The sequence below is a fragment of the Hippoglossus hippoglossus genome, chromosome 5 (assembly GCF_009819705.1).
Source record: "Hippoglossus hippoglossus isolate fHipHip1 chromosome 5, fHipHip1.pri, whole genome shotgun sequence".
Lineage (NCBI taxonomy): Eukaryota > Metazoa > Chordata > Actinopteri > Pleuronectiformes > Pleuronectidae > Hippoglossus > Hippoglossus hippoglossus.
The window spans coordinates 28498564-28520700 of NC_047155.1; the positions used below are offsets into that span (position 1 = coordinate 28498564).

The window sequence follows — 22137 nt, forward strand, 5'->3', positions numbered from 1 at the left end:
GATTTCTGAATAGGACTGGTGTTTTGTCTCTTGTCTGTTCCGAAGAAGAAACAACAAATACAGAAATTAAGATTGGTTCGAGATTTTGGATCTAGAACGGGTGAAACTGGTGAGTTCTCCTTGTTGCTTATTCTCTGCAAAAAAACGTTTTCCCTTTAATCTCTTGAAATCACAACTTTTCTCATAAAGTTATAACTTTTAAAAAGATTTCTTTCCCTTCATCATGGTCCTAATACTCTATAAACGCGTCTTTAGAAAAAAGGGGTGAGAGTTTTTATCTCTGTTAACCAGAAATCTTTAATGGATCAATCAGTTTGCAGGTGTACTACTGTATATGTGATAAAAGAAATATGAGCCATAAAATACTTTATAGCTCTGTGAAACTTTCGAACATTATTAATACTTTGAAATGACAAAAAAATCTGGGGACGTGGAGTTAGAAAAAAACTTAGCACACCTCCATAGCCTATCGCTCATCTCTGTTTGAGGCAGCTGCTTGTAGCATTACAGCATCTCTGACCGATCTGTCGACAGTTGGGTTGCATGGAGGACTTAGGTTTTAACAAGGAAGAACAATGTACAGAATGAAAGATAATATCTCTGGTTTTGCTATTTGTTGGGTTACAGGAGCACAATACTAATTTGTTTAACACAAACTACCTTATGTTACTAAGTAATGGCGTTGAGAGGAAAGAATGAAGTCAGTGTGTGTTGTAACCGAGATGTACACGTTAGTGCATGTGAGTCCCTCCCTGTGAAACCATCGGCCATTGGATCCAAATCCAATCAGCAGTGATGTTAATACGACACCTGGAGGACATCATCACTTTCGCTATGCTAACATTGCTAGTCATGCCAACTAGCTGCTAGCCACCCTCCTCTCTGCCCAAATCATTCAGAAAATTGCAATTATTATAAAGGGCTTCTAAAGGTACAATAGTTAATAGCATGAAAACTATTTAAAATATTATTTTTAAAAACATGTCTTGTACGACTTTATAGAAGATTTCATGTAAACCTAAACCAAATTATTAATTTTGGATTATACAATTATAAAACTGTCCAGATGAGTAGAAATTAATAAAAGAAAATAATCTGGCAGGGTTTCCTCTCCGAATTGTATCTTGCATATGGAGAGTGAAATATGTTAGTATTATACATTGTAAGATGTTTAATGGTTGGAGGGAAAAGGAGCTGGTTGGAAGGATTTGAAATGAACACAAATTGAAATATCACTCAATCAGAGAATACATGTCACTAAAGAAGAATCTGAACTTGTTGTCGTCCTTTGGTCCAAAGGTTTTGACACACACACTGTTTGGTTACTTCTAAAAGCACAGAGACTAACGCAGCCTGTAAGAGACACATGAAGGAATCTGAAAACAGATTGAAGTTACCAGACTCTGACCTGGATTTAATACAAAGAACCTGCACTGTATTCTGACTTGTATACCAAAGCCATGTTCCTGCAGTTTAATATTTTAATAATAATCTGGACGTGCGACTGATGATAGTGAAATATCAAAGGAGGTGTCAATAGGAAAGAAAGAAGGGTTGGGGGTGGGGGGGTATTGGGAGCAACATAAACTGTGTGAGCTACTTCATTGAAAAACAAAGGAGGACAAGGTGTTGTGTGTAGTCTCACCCACGTGCTTCTGCACCACTATTGTCTTCTCTCCTTCCCTGGGAGAGGGGTGAAAGGAGGAAGAGGATATGGGAGGAGGAGGAGGAGGAGGTGGTGGTTGACTGCTGTGTGTGCATGTTCCTGTGTGTGTGTGTGTGTGTGTGTGTGTGTGTGTGTGTGTGTGTGTGTGTGTGTGTGTGTGTGTGTGTGTGTGTGTGTGTGTGTGTGTGTGTGTGTGTGTGTGCATGTGTGTGTGCGTGCAGGGAGAGGCACAGACGGCTCGTGGTAATTTGATGTGTGTCCCTGGGGATGTTTGATGGATTAATGCTAAGCAGCTCGCTCTTCCAAAGCACCACCTGATCTTTGGGGCTCGTGCCCCACATATAAAAGGCTGCAGTAGTGCTGAGCTCAGCTAGTCCAGCCACCTCTCTCTCTCCCTCTGTCTCTCTCTCTTTCTCTCTGTCTATATCTTTCTGCCTCTGTCTCTCCCATGTCACTTTCTTTCTCCATCCACCCTGTCCTCTGATTTCTCTCTCTCAGCTCTCACTATATTTTCTCTTTCTCTTTCCCTCTGGCTTTGAAGCATTTCCAGGACAGACTTTTTAAGCTTGTTTTTTTTCCCCTTCCACTCATCCTCTGTTGGCCTGTTCCGCCTGGAAGCTCAGTGTATTTCTGTGGGGGTTTTTTTAGATCACATGTCTGTTCACATTTTTCTATGAGGTTGTAGCATCAGTGTTTCAACAAGAAAATGCCTCGCTCCTTTTTGGTGAAGCAGCCGAAGGTCCACGATGTCTCATCCTCCAACTACTACCATCAGCACCAACACTGGGACAGCTCTTTCTCTGTGACACATGCCATCACTGAGTCAGCCACCAACTTGGCGGTGCGTTTGAGTGAAAATGGTGAGTTGACGTGTGTTGTGATTTCCACTTTGCTTTGACTTGTGCATCCCTGCTGGACTATGGATGTATGTATGTCTGTGTTTACAGATGCTCCACATGGTCTTTCTCACAGACATGCAGCAACAAAAAGCTAAAACAACAGATTTCCTGCAGTGGTGTTTATGTTGTTGTCTTTCCTACCTAATCGCTCTCAGAAACCCCCCAAACCCCCACAAAGCCTCCCACAGGCAGCACCCGCCCCCCTCCCATATGTCTCAGGACTTTTGTTTTCTACATCAGCGGATGCTAAATAGTATTCAGGTCACGCTGGCTCAATCAGCTTAATACTCAAACCAGATCACAGAGCAGCGTTTGGCTTTAATACTATTGTGTGCATGAATGATGAGATATACATGTACGCGGGCATTAGGCACAAAATCTGCTGCAACCTTTTGTCAGGTCGAACTAGATAGAAGGGAAAAAAAAGCTCAGCAGAAAGCAGATAGCCGCTTGGGACTGTGTTGTCCTTAGATGGTGCAGTTGCCCTTGAGTCTCTCTCCTCTTATCATCTGCCCACCCCTCCACCCCCCCTCGCTCATCGCTCCATCTCTCTCCATCTGATCCTGCAGGATGTTAGATAGCCACCGGGAGTAGGATTGCAGCAACACAATCCATATGTGGAGCAGTGAGAGGTGATGGGACAGGGTTTTTAGTGGATGGGTATTGACTGGAAAATAGAGAGTGCTGCAGGTAATTCAATAAAGTGCAACATGAGCAGTACATTGGCAGACATTAGATTTTCATCTGTGGGATTTCTTCAGAGGCTGCCAGAGCAACCCTGCACTACAAACAATATTGTGTGTGTGTGTGTGTGTGTGTGTGTGTGTGTGTGTGTGTGTGTGTGTGTGTGTGTGTGTGTGTGTGTGTGTGTGTGTGTCTGTGTTTGGCTTTGAGAAACATCCAAAGAAATGTGTGCTTTGAGCGGATTCACCCACCCACCACCAGCATCACAGATCTTCTGCTTGAGTTGAATCATTTGTTCCCCAGATTTAGGATGCCAGCTGTCTGCTTCCCTTTGTGTTCCAAAGTGTGTGTGTGTGTGTGTGCGCCCCCCTAACACCACCAGTCTCTCTCTCTCGCTCTCTCTCACACACACACACACACATACACACACAAACACACCCCTTGGCCCTCCCTTCTCTCTTTGCTAAGTCGCAGCCCCACACCTGTCACTCACTCTCCCCATTACCATACTCATGAACACTCTCAGAAACGCCACAGATGGGAAATGATCTGATTAAAATAATTTAGTGATTGAGGGGATTTCACTGTTGAGACACTCTCTCAGCTGCTGCTGCTGCTGCGGCCTGGTAACACGTGGGAGCCAAACTGTTGCTCTGTGACTGTTTTGTCAATGTCAGCACATTGAGTTTGACTTATATTTAGCAACAATGGCCTTCCATTTAGTTTCTTTTAATTACAGCACTTGTAGGATTGATCCAAGCAGAGCCATGCACCAAAGAGTCATGATTTCCTTTCAAGGTCGGCTGAAGCTGGCACTTACAAATAGCTTCCTGTACAGGTTTCATATTGATTAGAGGGATAAGTAAGGGAACATGGTTTTCATTTGTTCCAAATGGAAATATATTTTCCATCTTCATTTAATACTTTTTGTTTTCCTTTTCAGGCTACATCCATGATTACATCATCCCCTCCATGTTGCAGAGCACAAAAGAGCCAGGTCGGGAGCCGACCGGGTTCTCCTCAGGGCCCCTGTACTCCCCAGGTGGCAGCAGTGGGGAAGAGTTCTCCGACCACGACATGGAGCACCCGGACAGCCCCGTCTCCACCGCCACAGTGGAGTCAGACAGTAGTGGCCCTGAGTTGGAGGCGTGCACCATCAATGACCTCCTCATCTCTGACGGCCGTTCCCGCCGGAGACCCAGCCGACGGTGTCCGCGCAAGGGAGGCAGACAGTCAGACAGTAGCAAGGGGACTGGCTCAGCAGACTGCAGCCCTGCAAAAGGGAAAGCCAAAGGGCGCTACATGTGCTGTGAGTGTGGCAAGTCTTATGCTACGTCCTCCAATCTGAGCAGACACAAGCAGACTCACCGCAGCCTGGACAGCCAACAGGCCAGGAAGTGTCCCACATGCCACAAGGTGTACGTGTCCATGCCGGCACTGGCCATGCACATGCTGACCCACGACCTGAAGCACGAGTGCACTGTGTGCAACAAAGCCTTCAGTCGGCCCTGGCTGCTACAGGGCCACATGAGGTCCCACACAGGAGAGAAACCGTTCGCCTGTGCCCACTGTGGCAAAGCCTTTGCCGATCGCTCCAACCTGCGCGCCCACATGCAGACGCACTCGGCCTTCAAGCACTACTCCTGCAAGCGCTGTCACAAAAGCTTTGCACTCAAGTCCTACCTGAACAAGCACTATGAGTCAGCCTGCTTCAAAGAGCACCAGGCAGAGGACGACAGCAGCGCTGACGACTGATCTTCAATATTCCTCTTTTTCATTTCTAGTCCCGCAATTTTTTAAGAATTCAGAGAAAAGTTGCAGCTTCTCAGGCTTGTCACATGCATGCATCATAATCCTGCCTTTTGATATGAGCAGTAACCTCATTTTAAACAATTCAGGAAGTATGTATGAAATTCCTAAAAATCTCAGTGTTGATCAGAAATGTAATATATTTTATATTGTTTTTTATGAATTCAATTGCAATAATTTACATATCAGTATTACTTTAAATGCCAACTAGCTCTTAAGTTAACTGAAACATTTCTTATCTGTTAAATTATGTATTTGTATATTTATTAATTAACTTATTTAATTATTTATCTGCCACTATTTAAGATTAATAATTTATCATTGGTTGATTTATCTGTGAATTTAATATGGAATTATTAGAAACCATGAATTGGATTTGTTGAGAACAAAAGCCAAAAGATATTCTGACACACTATATTTCTCTGTCTGATCAATTTGGTGATGACAATAAAAAATTATGAAATGAATTATTGCTGAAAGTCCCCCTTTACTCATGTCTGAATGATATGCAAAGATGAAACACACATTTGAACAAAAATTCCCTGAGCTTTTACAACAATGCTGTCACTTTCTTTCAAAAAAAGTTTACATTTGAATGATGTATCAAAAACCTTGTAGAATTATCATTGTTCTATTCGTTCACCTTTCTGCCTCACCAGTGATGCTAATAATAATAATTAATATTTCACTTTTTTTGGCTTCAAATTCAATCTTTATTTCAAACTGTAAACCTGATCAAGTTCAAAATTCATATCAGCTAAACAGACAGAAGTAGTTTTCCTCGAGGTCCAGCAGAGGGCAACCTCAAAATGTATTATCTGCTTGCATGCTTTGTTGATCTATCACAAAGCTGATAAATAAAGACGGAGGGGGGCTGTGCTGACTGAATAATCATGACAACAAAGCTTGTTTGGAGCAGTATATTTTTTTACATTTCATGGTCTGCTACTTTAATCCTAGATAAGTCATATTGACCTAAGAGGCCTGTTACATTTCAGAGATTGGTGGACGAAAGTGCTGTATCCTTTGTGGGAGAGTAACCCACATACCACTGCGCACTATTTCAGTTGCCTGTAGGGGCTAGATGGACTGGTTGTGTTCTACAGTGAGACAGGGACAATGAGTGGACTGGTTATATTCTACAGTGAGACAGAGACACTGAGTGGACTGGTTATATTCTACAGTGAGACAAAGACACCGAGTGGACTGGTTATATTTTGCATTGAGACAGGGACAATGAGTGGACTGGTTTTATTCTACAGTGAGACGGAGACTCTGAGTGGACTGGTTATAGATTTTAAATTGGTTATAGTTTGCATTGAGCATTCACGAGCAGAGAAGCTGTATTCACTGCAGATTGTGGAGGTCTTCTGGTGCAGACGACTGGCGTTCAGACATTCAGACGTTCAGGAAAGCTTTAACTACAACTGAAGTGCATTTCCTAACAATGTCTTGTTTTGTCTGTGTTTGTCAGGTGCAGCTGCTGTGGAGTTTAACTTGTTGCTTTAAGAAGAGCCAGTTATTTGGTTTTATTATTTTTTTTAATTGTATATATTTTTATTTTAATATTATATTATTTTATTTTTCAGCTATTTTGGTTAATATTGCTGCATAATGTCCATGGCTACTCGTGTTTATAGTGATCTATTATGAGTTGTTTTCACAGGGTGTAAAGCACCTGATTGATATGTCTCTGCTGTTTTTGGTGCAGGAAGGTATTTATACATCAAAGTACAAATGTATGAATGCATGGTATCCTAAAGATGTTACTTGATTAAATAGTTCTATCATATATCATCATTATCATTATGTGGCAGTTTTACCCAGTGCAGGGCTTCTCTTGACCAGCAGAGGGGGCAACCATATAAACAACTTAAAGTGTAGCCACAAGCTGTTCTCCAAAGTGCTGATTCAGAGGATTACTGTGTCAGTCAAAACTGCCACATTCAAAAACTGAGAATCAACAGCGGGTAGTGTGAACAGTGCTAATACCATATGTACAGATTCCTTATGAGCAGATACTGGTTTGACCACAGGATATGCTCTGGGTCAGGTGTCATGAGAACTGGACTGCTGGTCCAGACCAGACAGGGCTGAGCCCGGGAGCCGTTGACCTCTCACGGGAAATGCAAGTAAAGTAATGTGTCTCAATAGACCACGGACTGGGGATGGCTATTTTCAGACACAATAGCCACCATTCAAAACACACATTCATGCCAGTATTTATGCATCTGGGAGAACAGCAGCTCAGCAACGTCAGAATAAGTCTTCAAACCACTTCCTCAGAGGTGTTTACTGACCACGAACAGTTAACTTAGCCTTGGTTAGTGTTCATATCTCTAGATATCTTGTTCGTGTGGAGTTCAACTTTGGTGAACTTGAACCTGCGATATTAGCTTTGCATTTGCGTATGTGTGACCGTTCCCTAAAGAGTGAAAGACAATTTAGCGCATGAGAGACAACTGCATTGCATACCACTTGTAGGTATGTATACAACTGCAGCTGGATACATACAACTATGAGGTCTGACTGTCTGCATGGATGGTTTAAAAAAGGACAATGGTGAGAGCAAGTACTGCAAATAGAGCTGCACACAGCCGTACAACGCAGCACAGTTAAAGAGCTCTACTGATTAAATATTGGTCTTAATATGTGATACACATGACTCCAAATAAATGCTCATGTTGTAAAGTGACAGTGTCTTTACAGTTTGTTCTGCTGCCTACAAGATACAAAAAACACACAAAAAAGCAATTACTTTGCAATTAACATAATGTAATCAATACAATTCTTCAGTTCCTGGAATATATCTAACTCAAGTGATCATAAATTATTTAATCGTATTTTAAGTCATCTAGCACAAAAAGTGAGCCCTCAGTATCTTCAGCTTCATAAATGTGAAAATTCTTTACTTCTGTTGTTCTAATATGAAAATCTTTGGGTTTTGGGCGGTTAGTAAAAGAAAACATGGAATTTGGAGTCATCGCCCAGAGCACAGGGGAACATTATTATTATATTATTATTAATAGTTTACTTGATAAGGAAAAAAATAGATGAATAAATATTTTAAATAATTACTAGTTGAAGCCTTTTGAGAAGCCTGACCCCTCTGTTTCCTATGCTCACCCTTGGATAAGGATATAGTCATAAAAACGAGGAATCGGACTCTACTTTAAAACATAAAACATCCACCACAGACAAAGGAGCAGGTCAACACTGCTTGCCAATGAACACAGAGGATATGTCCAGAACACGCAAAATGACATTAAGGCTAAAACGGATGAGTCTTTTTATAGTCCTCATTATCAGACCATTAGCCTCATCTGTTACATCATGTCAGACAAGGTTTTATAGGCGACTTGAAGATTTCTCCGGCGCGATAAGCTTCACTGACCTGCGGCGGCCGTGGCTTGGAGGTCCCATGTGACTCAGAAGGAAGTTGACAGACATGGGTTGGAGCTCAGCACGGTAGACATTAAAGACTGCAGAGGGCTTCTCCAAAAGAATCATCGCGTGTGAGTCGACTTCCTGTATTACAGGGGCTGACTTCATGTTTGGCCTGTTTGGGGGGCTTCAAGGATCCCATGGGAGATGATGATACACCAGCTCATCAGCCCCCAGAATCAACTGCTTCTTTTTAATATTAATTCTATGAAGTAGCTTCAGGGAGTTTATTTTCCAGGTGGAATGAATGTCCAACATCAGGACGTGATTCCATTTCATATGTAAAGACAAATAGGAATCTTCGAATGACTAATTAGCAAAGTTTATTTCCATATCGTCTTCATAATAAGAGGTGAGACAAAGGCCGGATGTGACTGGGGACCATTTGTTGAACTCCTCTTGACACATCACTCCACCTGTCCTGGTTCCTCAAACTGTCTGGAGCAGTGAAAGACGATCAGCGTCCTCAGGAGGGGAAAAATGTGGAGGAGGGCGGTGGGATGGGAGGAAGACGAGCAGAGTCTTATCTAGAGGTCACACTAAGGGTCACATGAAAGATAATACTGTTGCTACCAGTCTGGGGGGGGGGGGGGGGGTGTTACAGTAGCTTTGCTCTGCAAGTTAAGGGTCAACTAATTTACCTCTGAAGCTGTCTGGTCTGATGAATGTATCATTCATGGTGTATAATTCTACTTTTAAAGTTTTGACCATCATCACATCAACAGCCAAACCCCAACACTAAAACACCTAAAACGCTCCAATAATGCTGCAGTCACTATAGATGGTTGTTATTCTGCAAGATCAGATATTTGGATGGAAAACAAATATGTTGCCTTAGAACATTTTGCTAGTTCTGTATCAACATATTTGCGACTTTCTAAATATCTAAATTAACAACATATTCTCATTGTCTTTATAGAAAAGGTCACGATTAAGTTTCATACAAAACTTATGAGCTATTCAACTACATATCTTTTAGGAAAATCCATCAGGTTCTTAAGACAAATATTTTATTTTATTTTGTTGATAGTAATCTCTTATTACTTAGGAAGACTCAAAACACACGTGCACAGCGAGTCGAGTGGGTCAAAGTTCACAAACTGGGTCTGTGAACTGTAAATTGTCAACAAGGTCTTTCCGTCCACAGAGCTGCTGAGCTGCTGCTCACTGGATTTTTTTGGTTTGTTTTTGGCTCAATTCTGCAGAGACTGTTGTGTGTGAAAACCTCTGGAGATCAGCTCTCTCAGAAATACTTTCTGATGTTTGATGTGAACATTAGCTGATGTTCCTGACCTGTATATGCAGGATTATATATACAGCACTGCCGCCACATGGTTGGATGATTAGATAATTGCATGAATAAGCAGGTGCGCAGATGTTCCTTATAAAGTGGTCAGTTAGGGGAAAGTAAATGAAGTTAATACAGTTTTTACATAAAAAAATATAGATTGTGAAAAATATTTTACAGAAACAATAAGTTGCCCATTCATTGGTTGTTGTTTTCATGTTCATTAAACATTAAACTTGTCTACAATATACAAACTTAACCAGCTTGTGCTGCTCCATCTAATAAAGCACTAACTCACGCAGACAAAAGTAAATGATAAGAGGCCTCTGCAGCAGACTGCAGCTGGCTGTCAGGAGGAGGCTCTCTTCTCTCCGCTGCAGCTGTTCCCGATGAGTCAAGTTATCTGACTGCAAATGTTTCCCAGAAAAGAGACTACGCAGCATTAATGCATGACTATTTATTTAGGTATTTATATGCAGTACAGTTGAAATGAAATAAGACCTTTCCTGTATTGGCCTTTTGTTAAAAATCCCCTATTGAGCATAACATGATGCTGGCTCACTTCTCTGTTAAAAGAATAAATACTTTCATTAATGCTGAGATGTACTTGGTGAGAGATGACTGCTCTCTTGCAACGTGTTGGTACTAGATGCACGATATTCATACTTACAGTAAATACAGTAAGATGCACTAAAATACACTAAAATGGTAATTGGTACAAAACATGTTGAGGGTCCTAAACAATCTTGTCTCCACACTACAATGTCACTGCTGCATTGTTTTCATAATTTATATATCGGTTTTCCCACCTACAGTGGAAATAATCGGACACCAATTCCATCCAAAATATTACAAAGAATGCAAGTTGTCTCCCCCTGTCCCAATTTGAACATTCTCCAGCTATTTTTGCGGCTAGGACTTTTCAGACAGTTTTAGTGGAAAACCAAAAGTCTTGCGGTGATTCTAAAACCGGCACAGTGCAGGGCTAGAGAAACTGCTGCACATAGATGCACTGTATGAATGTATGGATGCAGAGAGTTTGAGTGGTCATCAAGACTAGAAAAGTGTTTATCATCCAGAGTTCAGTGTGTGTCTGAGAGCAGCCTAAGTAAACTATCAACACATTACATGTATGTTATTTGTTGGCAGCACCATTCCATGATATTGGTATCAGCTTCAAAAACCAACCTATTTAAATCTCATACGACAGTAAGATGTTCACCTCGAGTACCATTATCACATCTTTCCTGACACACATTCCACCCACCACACCGTTCATCACTGCAAGTCAACAGGCATTTAATAGCATTCCTTTAAGTCGATGCAAGGGGGTTGGGGGGTCAGGAGAATTGGGGTGAAGTATTTATGGTTCCAAACATGTGACGTGACGGTGGCGCTTGGGGAGAGAAAGTGCAGTGGGGTCGTGTTGCTGGCTGGCCGAGCGTGGTAAAACACCATGGTGTCCTGCTTTATGAGTGGAACCAGGTCCCACACAGGTCGCTATTGTTGGTGCAGCTGAGCTGGGGGCCAGGGGCAGCCGGTGCCCCGGTTTGATGTGTCAAGGGGTTGTGTTTGTAAAAACAGGCCCTTTGATGACACTCTCTCCCTTTTGCAGCACTCCACCTCTCCCTCCTCCAGCACCAGTCAATCTGGAAGCCATTTGCTCAGTTTCCACAGAGAAAGTTCAGGCGTGATCCCCTCCAGCATCTGCTGAGTGTTTATTTACCCAAAAGCACTTAACCCATTAGACAAAGTGAAACAGGGCAACTGCCACTGACCACATTAGCCCACTGGGGCTGACTGTGTTTCCATAATTTAGATATACACCACAGACACATGATAAGCATGCATCTTACTGATTAGGGAAGATGCTTGCTTAGTATTTTTAATTGTTTCAGGCTTTGCTTGTAGTCTAAAAACATTAAATAATATATCTCTAATAAATATACTTTCAAAACATTTTGTTATTTTGAAGCTCATACCATCCTGGATTCTCACATATGAGAGTCTACAGTGTTTAAAACCTCTGTTACAAGTAAAAGTCCTTCAATCAAAAATATACATAGGTAGAAATAGTCAAAGCTAAATCTACCTACTAATTTCAGAGACATTTGTCTGTCTGTCTGTCTGTCTGTCTATCTGACTGTCTGTCTGTCTGTTTGTCTGTCAATGGGACACATATCTCACAATCGAATTCACACCTATCATTGCTATTGTAAATTGCCAAAGGAAGAGCATTGCTAAGTTTGGTGCAATACAAACATGCAATACACTTAATATTAATACTATTTTAATAAACAGGTGACTAACGTTCTGTAGTAGTAGTGGGAGCAGGGCAGAGTGCTAACAATCAACAATCACCATAATGGACGGACACACACATTCACGGTGCTAATCTAGGTCATCGCAGCAGTATTCATTGAATCACTTCATTTTTTAACAATTTGTCTACAAAGTGAAAGCACAAAGTTTGTTTTGTTACTGCAAGGCTTTAACGTAAGCTGAATTAAAGAGCTTTTATTTTGAAAAGTTGTTAACTTGGGTCTGAACATCATGTCGATTGTTAAACAGACCTCTGAAATAGCTAACATGCAATGTATACATAAAACAACACTAGTTAAGTTAAATAATTCAAACTTAACATAACCAACACACGTGAATAATAATGAAACAAATTCAATGTCATTTCTGAAAAATATTGATTATAAAATCTTCATTTCAGATAAACCAGGTAGGATGAACAAAATGTTTTCTAACTTCCCTCTGCACTATTGACTGTTTATCAATCAATCAATCAAATTGTATTTGTACATCCCATATTCACAACTCCCAATTTGTCTCACAGGGCTTAACAAGGTGCAACATCCTCTGTCCTTAACCCTCAACAAGAGTAAGGAAAAACTACCAAAAACCCTTTTAACAAGGGAAAAAACGTATAAACCTCAGAGAGAGCCACATTTGATTGATTGAGTGATGTGAAGGATCCCTCTCCCAGGACAGACAAAAGTAGAGTATCTGAGTAGTCATATTGTATATCAAGCAGTCTTGCTGTAAATAATAGTCCACGATCAGCTGCCACCACGATCAGTATCCACCACCACAGTCAGATGCCACCATGATCCACAATCCATTGTCATGATCCACTGTCGCTATCAGGATCCACCATCAGCTGCCACCTCAATCATTATCCACCACCACAATCTCTGATTCGTGATCCACCATCATGATCCACACATAAAAAGCTATGCACAAAACGTCCAGCACACAAACAATATAAAGTGACAATATATTGTAACACTGTTGGAGTAGGACTCACTAATGACAAGGAATCATTCTTGAGTGTAGCATTAACACTGCAGGACAAGCAAACAGCCCATTCCAAACAGGCAGGTCTAGAACGTGCACTGCACATGTGTACTAAAATTATCAAAAAGTAAAAGAACTCTTTCAGACAGCGACCTGTGTCAGTGCTGCAGTCTTGCATACTGTCATATTATCTATGCTTATTTAACAATAAAAATCAACCGGGATCTGTTTAAACCATTCCATACATTGTCGTATAGAACTGCCTCAAATTGTATACACCGATCACACAGTGTAGTTGGTGCACCTATAGGTAAAACTAATGCAGGTCTAAGGGACAGAGAGGAGAAAGGGCAGCTCAGAAAAGTTTTGCAGAACAGATTACGGCCTTTTAATTATTACTCATCTCATTTGTATTCCTCAACATAGTCGACTATATTGGCTGACAGGGCCAATATGTAACATTAACAGCTAACGTATAGTGCACATTGCCAACTAGTTTAGTTTAAATGAAACACCCTGCTCACAGTTTGGAAAATGTATCAGTTTGTTGAATGCAGCTTTTCTTCAGTCAGAGTTGCAGCAATAAAGAGGAGGGTCCAAATAAAATATTAACGATTCTGGGCCCAGCCCCCTCCCCTCTCCAGTAACTATACAGTTCATAATCCAACAGTCTTGCAAGGTGTCCTCCTAAAGGTTATTTTAACTGTTTAGAGACAAGTCTATGGTGCAGAGTGAAGGTAGAAAACTTTGTGTTCATCCTACCTGGTTTATCTGCAGTGAGGATTGTATAGTCAATAGTATTGTTCATGTGTGTTGCTTATGTATAAGTTTGAATCATTTACTTTACTGCTTTTATTTCGTCATATTTTTTTCTTATTCTTGTTGGGAGTTATGGACAGGATTTCACACTTTGTTAAGCCTAAGAGACAAATTATGATCTGTGAATATGGGCTATATAAAATAATTGGATTGATTGATTGATAAACAGAATGTTCGCTTCTCAGAGGTCTGTTAAGCAATGGATACAATCTTCAAACTCAAATTCAAAACTTTTCAAAATAAAAGCTCTGTAATTCAGCTTGATATAAAGAATTGCATCTGATTCTTTGAATGTTGTTGCCATGACAGAGATCAGCACTTGCAACTCCAATGAATGTCTGTGTCACAGTCCGATATAGTGAAATAAAAATAATCAAATTATCAAAATAATCTGCCCTTGATTTTGAACCTCGGTTTGATCCAGTTACCGACCGCTTCTATAGTTTATCCGAGGACGTAGAAGAAGACCCGTTCAACTCGGTCCACAGACTAAAGGCACGCTATTCTACAGACACTGACCTCCAAGGAGCACTGGTCGGCTGTTTATTTAAATGTTATTAACATTGAGAGTATTACATGTCCAATTCGCACCAAATTCAACACTGAACTTCCTCTGGCCATTAAGGACACACATGCCAGGTGTGAAGGTGATACGATACATGGCTCATGAGATATGTGTACCACATACATGTGGTACACATATCGCACATGTTTGTGCAATCAGAAAGTAGATTTATAATTTACTTATCCTCATTGACATGCAGTATAAAGTCCTTATCTACAAAGTGCAATCATTAGTAACTAGTATGAGTACTATGAGTATAGTGGCAGAATATGTAAACACTTGAGTAAATGTGTCACAGCATTATCCTCCTGATCCGTCTACCACTGTGCTCTGTACAGTGAATGTCTCCCAAAGTTTGCTCTCTGCTTTCCCATCATTAAAAACCCACGGCCCACTCATTTGGTCAACACAAGTGTGTCCTACACCTTGCTGGGGGGGGGGGGGAGTTACCAAACTGATGTCTGCAAGTTTTAGGACCAAAACATTTGGGAGGATGGGAGCCTCTCCATGTGCTCCACCCCCCTCCCAGCTGCTATAAGAGCCCTCCCTGTCACGAAAGCTGTCACTCCGGGCCATGGTATGGAGAGGTGTCAAAACAAACTGGGAGCTTGTGTTGGCTGAACCTCGGAGTAACATCGACCTTTACGCACGGCTCTTGTCTGCATGCGGCTGTTTCCTAGTTGACATTAAGGGACTGGTCCTCCTCAGTGAGACTCTCGCTTACCAATGATGGCTTTCACTATGCTGAGGCCGGTGTCCACTCATCCCTTCTCTTACCCCGCTGACCTGACCATGATGTCGGACGACGAGGAGGGGAGCCGCAGCGAGAGCGACGGCAGCACCGACCAGGGCTACGACTGCTGCGGGACTCCGGTGGAGGGTTACCGGCGGGAGTCCGGCGGCGTGGTGGTGCGTCAGCGGAACGCCGCCAACGCCAGAGAGAGACACCGGACCCAGAGCGTGAACACGGCCTTCACGGCTCTGCGGACACTTATCCCCACGGAGCCGGTGGACAGGAGACTGTCCAAGATCGAGACGCTGCGCCTGGCGTCCAGCTACATCTCGCACCTGGCCAACGTGCTGGTGGTGGACGGCAGGGAGGACGGCCAGCCGTGTCTCAGCGCTGTCTACAAGGAGCTGAAAGGGAGTGGAGGGGGCAAGCAGCCCAGGACCATCTGCACTTTCTGCCTCAGCAACCAACGGAAAGGGGTAAATATAGAGAAAACATGCCCCACACAAGCCAAACTCAGTGGTTATAAAGTTATAAAGTTATAAAGAGCTTTCTCAGTTGCAAGCAGCAGGCAAAGCACATGTTATTTCAGACCTGCATGTGATTCATCACACTCTACAGCTTAATTCTATTTTACAATGCAAAACTATTATTACTGTACAAGTTCAACTTTTATAATCTGCCTGAACCATTTCTCCTGCAAAGTATTTAACAAATGTCTTTGGTGTGAGCTTAGTAAATATCTTTATTTCAGCATTTTTATTATTATTTTACTTTAGACATGAAGTCGATTGGAATATATATATATTCATTTTCTATACATTTGTGTTTGAGTAAAATTACATCTCTCCCTGACTGGATGTTTGACTGGAATAAGTGTTTTCCAGTTTAGTGGGGGATCATATGACACTAGGTTGAGGATCCTGGTAAAATGGACATGGTCCATCTCGGAGTTCAAATCTCTCTTTTGGGATTTAGCTTATTTATAGGTGCCATATGAAAACATCCTTTAAAGGAAATTTGTTTTTCATTCGAGACAACTATTTAATCGTACTAAACCCACTTTTGTGCTGTATAGAATGTGCATAGAAACATGTGAACTCAATTGAAATGTTTAGGTCTTAAATGTGTCCCTGGGTATGATCCTTGAATTGACACTGTCGCTATTTTCCCTCTTTGCTCACAGGTGACGGACAGACGAGACTGTGTGAAGATGCATGGGCACAGCCGGAGACAAATGAGTCGGTGATGGAACTGTTTGACCTGGAGCAGGAGTGGATCTTCTCTTCTTGCAAGCAGAACTTGTAAAAGTCTATAGAGTCATTTCAGAATGACAGCAGTCTCAATGGAGCACTCTTTTTGGGAGTTTGGTCTCTTAGATGTATGAGATAGAAGGTTTGGCACCAAAACCATCTGTGTGTTGCCAGCAGATGAAGAAACTCTTCCCATTGTGATAAGGTCATGGGGGAATATTGTAAAACTGAGAAAAGTTGAGAGTAAAGCTGCTATTGTATATGGTCATGGAGGTTATTTTCATATTATTACAAAATCTGCTGAGCATTTTATGAGCACTGGTAAATAAAGATAAATAGAAATTCTACACAGTCAGTGATCTTTGAGAGAAGGAACTCTCTTGCTCTGAGTCTCTAAACATAATGTTCTTATTTACACAGGAAGTGTGTAACATCAGAAAGAGTTTTGCACATGGGCCACAGGATAGTCAATATTACCTGCTGTCGATTACTGAAAGGTTCATAATCACACAGTACTGTGGATTATACTAGTCACCAATAACATATTGTTTAGTTATCCAATAATTCTAATTCAAAACAGTAGAATTTGACTTTTATATTAGGTAAATAGTTATTTTAATATGTAACTGGCATCAGATGATCAATGCAATAAATCTCTGTGATACAGGTTTTGTGATCCTGCTTAAGGTTTGTTTTCATAATGTCTTTTGTGTTCATAGGTCAAAGCGTTTAGTTACACATTTGAAATTACCAATAATTCTTTCTGTGAAATAACTCCGTTACATATTGACGGATCAATCAGAGACACATCTGGTACCTGACATGTTAATATGCTGTATTGGGTAAAATGTTTATAAGACTAAACTCCACAAGCATTTGCATTGTTCTTCAAGATGACACAAGCAGAGCAGGACAGACCACTACATCTACCAGCCTGGTATAGGATTATGTGCAACAGGAGACATCAGTGCTTTTTCATGACAATGTTGTAATCTACTTTGAAATTAAATTTATTTTTACACAGACATGGCTCTTTTTTGTATTTCAGTGTAGTGGCAATGTGTTGAGGCCGTCAATGGTTTCTGTGCTTCTGCATTGCTTGTTAACAGTGGATTTAACCATTTTTTATTGATAATGATCAGAAAATATATTTTTGTTTAGCTGTAACAGGCAATTTTTGAATCGTTGTCCATTAACAAAAGTAGCTGTTAAAACTTTCAGATCTCATGATCACAATGTGACCTGTAAAAAACACTGGCCGATTGGGTTTTTCCCCTTTCCCAGTAAACAACGAATTTGCTAAATAAAAGGTATATAAATTCTGCTATTTTGCGACCCCCAATGCTTCCAGTCATGCAGATAGTTAAGTTGTGTTTGTCCTGGTTTTGAGATATATATGGCAAATGGTCCAGGGCCTGTATTTATGTAGCACTTTTGTAGGTTGATGACCACTCAAAGCTCTTTATATTACAGTTATGCTATTCACCCATTCAATCACACATTCATACAGTGCCTCCATGTACAGTATTTCCTGTGTTACACATTCTATTCACAAACTGCCGGCACGATTTAGGATTCAGTATCTTGCCCAAGCACACTTCAGCATGCGGAATGAGAAGATGGGAATCGAACCACCTTGTTAGTGGATGACCTAATCTATCTCCTGAGTCACAGCCGCCCCCTATATCTGTCTCTGACATTTCTGCCATTGTAAGTGAATGGAATATTGCTTATGCTGCTTGCACTCTCCAGATTTGTTTCTGTGGTTTTACTTCTCTAATGAAGAAATAGACTCCATGAAAAGTGCAGACAGTGTATAATGACAAAATACACTTATATACGGAGTAGGCTCTTACACTGTCCCCCTCACGATTTCTATTTACGTCTTCTTTATACACCACCTACAGAGAGTTACATGTTAATTTAGGACAGCCAGATCCCTGTTAAACAAATCATTATTGGCATTGTTTGCCTGTAACATGCTCAGAAGAGGAAACCTACATGGGGAATCCCAATGAAGGTTTACCTTCTCCGTCCAAGTAATGCCAAGGAATCTCTGCAGAGGAAGTAATCAATCTTTTCCTCAGCAGGCTCTCTCTGAAATCTCCCAGCAGTATGTGACCACACAAAGCCCTGTGAGGGTGGTAAGGTACTGAGTGCCAGTTAGGAAGGCATGAATCAAATTTAACTCTGGGAAAAGGTAAAGACAAAACAGGAAAGACACAAATTAGTGTTGTTGGATCTATTGTAGTGACTGATGATTACTCATGGAGACCATCAGGGAGTGTAGCACATTACTGGACTTGTGCCAGCAAGAACAACCACGGAGAGGAAGAGTGTCAAGTTTGGTGTTTTTTTACAATGTAACTGTTAGTTCATAAATATGTGCATTCCTCATGTTTGGAAAATGCCTCGTTTGCAGTTTGTAATCTCTCCATAATCTCCCCTGAATGCAACTGAAACTTGAGAAGCTAATTTTATGTGTGCATTAACAATACTCCATTCGGATCAGTTTCCAGGAAAAATCTGAAGGCTGATCTCTGGCCTGAATCTGCTCTGGTAGTAAATTTCTCAGTTTGGGATCCACATGTGGTGTTGATCAGTCACAGCTAATATCACCTAGCTCCCCTAGTCCAGACAAACACAGCTGCTGATGAATCAGTGTTACACATCACAACAGGAGAGAAGCACTGTGTGCCATGTGAGAATCAGTTTACACACAGAGACAGGAGTACAGATTTTAAACTGGATGTGCCAAAAGCAACAGAAAGTACTCCAGGATGAATGCCAGCACTTCGATTAGAAAAATCTGCAACCTTACACTGCAGCGATCACATCATGTGACGGGAATAGAAGAAGACAAGATGTCCAGTGTGATTGATTACCTTATTCAAGGAAGTCTGGCATCTCTGGCAGTTGCTTTTCACAGTGTAATGAACTGATCATTTTAAACAATGCAGTATTTAAATCAACGATAAAGGAATAGTTTGACATCTGGGAAAATATACACTTATTTTACTTTCTTGCAGAAAGTCAAATGAATAGAGTGACACCACTATGCAAGCTATACATAAAGCTACAGTCAGCAGGTGGTTAGCTTAGGTTAGCACAAAGACTGGAAACTACAAGGACACACTCCAAAGGTCACAAGAATCCACCCCTTGGCTCCTCAAAAGCTCATTAAATCACACATTATGTCTCTAAGTTATGGTGCCACAGTGGTTCATGTGCTGAGTTATTCCTCAGCTAGTTGTATTCCCCCTGTGCTACACTGAGTTAACCAGCTGCTAGCTGTACCGTAACAGCTGTACCATTAACATACCGAAAACACCCAATCAGCAAGATGTTGTGAGTGCTCGTCCACACTAAAACGAAGCCCCAAGTTTTCAAACTAAAACGGGGCCAGCAGCATTGTCCAAACCTCTCCGTTTTACAACCCAACCCATTTTAGAGGCTCTAAAATGAAGGAAATGTAGTGTGGACCCCCAGAGAATCAGTAGATTTCAAATTAAAACATAGTGGTATGGATGTAGCCTTAACGCTTGGAAAGAAATCAAATAAGTTTCAGCAACGGTCTAACTATTCTTTTAAATACTTTTTTTTTTTTTTTTTGCTGTAAATGGCCCAAACATACAGTACATCAGCATAACCTGGACTAATTTAATGGTTCACTCAAAGTAGAAGCTGTAGTGGTTGGTCTATTAGGATTTCTACATTGTGGTTTCCTGAAAGCGTTTTTGCTGTACATTTCTATAAAAGATTTGTCTTGTCGAACATTCTTTGTGCATGTAATGTGTCTTTGTGTTGAGATGTTGAGAATGACAAGTGTGTATCAGTACTTCATCTTATCGGTATTTCTGCTGTAACTATTCCGTACAAAGCACTCAAAAGTTACTTATCATCATTGCGTAGTGCACGCATAGCCAACCATGAAATTTATCACAGTTTTTAAAGATTTGACAACACAGTTATGACTAAAATTAATCCTTTAAATCACCCCTGAAGTGGTGTTTGGAGGTACACCCTTCTGACATAAAGTTATTGCACTCGTCGTCCTCTGGGGCGGCAACAAATAACTGCACACTTGCATAAAGCATTCCAGCCGTCCAGTTTCTCTCCACCTGTCAGTGCTAAAGCCTAATTAGAAGCTGCTGTGTGAGCTTATCCTGCAGCTCCAAGGGCTCAGAGCAGCCCCGCTGCTAAATGGCTCCCAGAGGCCCCCACCCACCCGCACACCCCCCAGGCAGGAAGATGTCATGGAGGAACAGGAAGGAAAGGCCTGAGCTAGACCCTGCGAAGGCTGTCCCTGTGGGCCCTGGGTCAGTGCCAGCTTTAACATCAATTGGGCTCAGATGGCCGACCACACTCAGCTGATGCTCACATTAAAGTTCCTCTCCTAGCATTGATTGAATCCCTAAAACTCAACGTTGTTCCTAAAAATTATAAATATTTAGAAGTTTTTAACATGGGAAAGAAAATCCCTGAAAGGCCTTAAGATGGCTGCACATTTCCTTTGTTTAGTATGAAAATGCAAAGTAGCCCCATTTCCATCTCCAGCCAAACTACAGCTCTGAATTTGCCCATGAAACACACAAGCCTCTTGTTTTCTGTTTTGCTTCTGTATGCTACATTATTACATTGCAGTTTTACTATTAACTGTTATCAAACAGCCTAAATTTGTGTTGCAAAGGTGTTAGATAAACCTAGGTCATATTCACCAGCTCTGACGTAGCTACCTCAGCTAACTTAGATTGTAAAATGCTGATAGTTATCTCCTCCAGATTTCTCCTCTCCTAACTGGCCCAGTTACCCTGGGGGAGGCTACATCTGAAACACTATCCATTTCTTCCGGTGCTTTTAAACTCCCCACTAAGACAGGCAGAACCTCTTTCTCCACTAATTTGTGCTTCAATGTGGCCAACAATTCATCTTTATTTAACTTTTTTGGAAGTTCAACATCGTAATGCTCAGCTACTTTCACGAGCTGATCTTTTTTGAAAGAGTTTAGCAACTCATCGCTTGGAGACTGAACAAAGTCTTCAATGGAAGCCATTTCACCAGTTCCCCTGCCACCTAGAGGCACTTATCAAACAAGCAATTACTACAAACTAATACAAAGTGTTCCACTACTAACTAACAGGGTGACAGGCTGCTTTAAATAAGGAACCCCATCCCTCTGACTAGCTGCCTAACCAGTTCTAGCTGAGTAACTCATCCCTAGACTTCATTCTACACTACTGTCACTACTCAACTGAAACGATTGACACTAATGCTATGGCCAAATGAGGGGTATGACAGGTTTTCTATAGAGCAATGATATAGAATATAGATTTCTTTTTTACACTGAATACACTAAATGTGTTTGAATAGGTCACTTTAACCAGCATATATAATAAAAAAGTTAGTGTATAGATCATGATGTTATTCAAAAAAAACAACAGTGGGAAAGATAACTTCTATAAATTATTCAAGAAAAGCTGAATGACTGCATAAATACACATGGATTCATACATGAATTGACTTTTGCACAACATACTTTTAGCAGAAAAATGCATTTGACCCAAAAAAGCAACAGCACTAGTGTTATTGTCCAATAAAGCTGTTTTGGTTCAAAAGGGCAATGGTAGAGAGAGTGACAAAATTCATATATCTTCAGGTGTTTTATTTTAAATCA

The 22137-nt window shown here is 41.1% G+C and overlaps 2 protein-coding genes across 2 annotated transcripts; both read left to right on the forward strand.

Annotated features, from left to right (window-relative positions):
• Positions 1-2099: 2099 nt before the first annotated feature.
• On the forward strand, positions 2100-5515 carry LOC117760930 (transcriptional repressor scratch 2-like). The gene is made up of 2 exons (XM_034584357.1): positions 2100-2526; positions 4193-5515. Exons 1-2 carry the CDS (start codon positions 2373-2375, stop codon positions 5002-5004), a joined length of 966 nt encoding a protein of 321 aa, XP_034440248.1. The 5' UTR covers positions 2100-2372; the 3' UTR covers positions 5005-5515.
• A 9529-nt stretch (positions 5516-15044) lies between these two features.
• LOC117760936 (transcription factor 15-like) lies at positions 15045-17482 on the forward strand. The gene is made up of 2 exons (XM_034584362.1): positions 15045-15689; positions 16397-17482. Exons 1-2 carry the CDS (start codon positions 15207-15209, stop codon positions 16457-16459), a joined length of 546 nt encoding a protein of 181 aa, XP_034440253.1. The 5' UTR covers positions 15045-15206; the 3' UTR covers positions 16460-17482.
• The last annotated feature ends 4655 nt before the right edge of the window (positions 17483-22137 follow it).

Bases quoted from the DNA above. Each gene is read 5' to 3' on its own strand.
- LOC117760930 (XM_034584357.1), top strand. From the start codon at position 2,373: ATGCCTCGCTCCTTTTTGGTGAAGCAGCCGAAGGTCCACGATGTCTCA. The intron at 2,527-4,192 runs GTGAGTTGACGT...TTTCCTTTTCAG, and splicing joins GGTGCGTTTGAGTGAAAATG to GCTACATCCATGATTACATC.
- LOC117760936 (XM_034584362.1), top strand. From the start codon at position 15,207: ATGATGGCTTTCACTATGCTGAGGCCGGTGTCCACTCATCCCTTCTCT. The intron at 15,690-16,396 runs GTAAATATAGAG...CTTTGCTCACAG, and splicing joins TCAGCAACCAACGGAAAGGG to GTGACGGACAGACGAGACTG.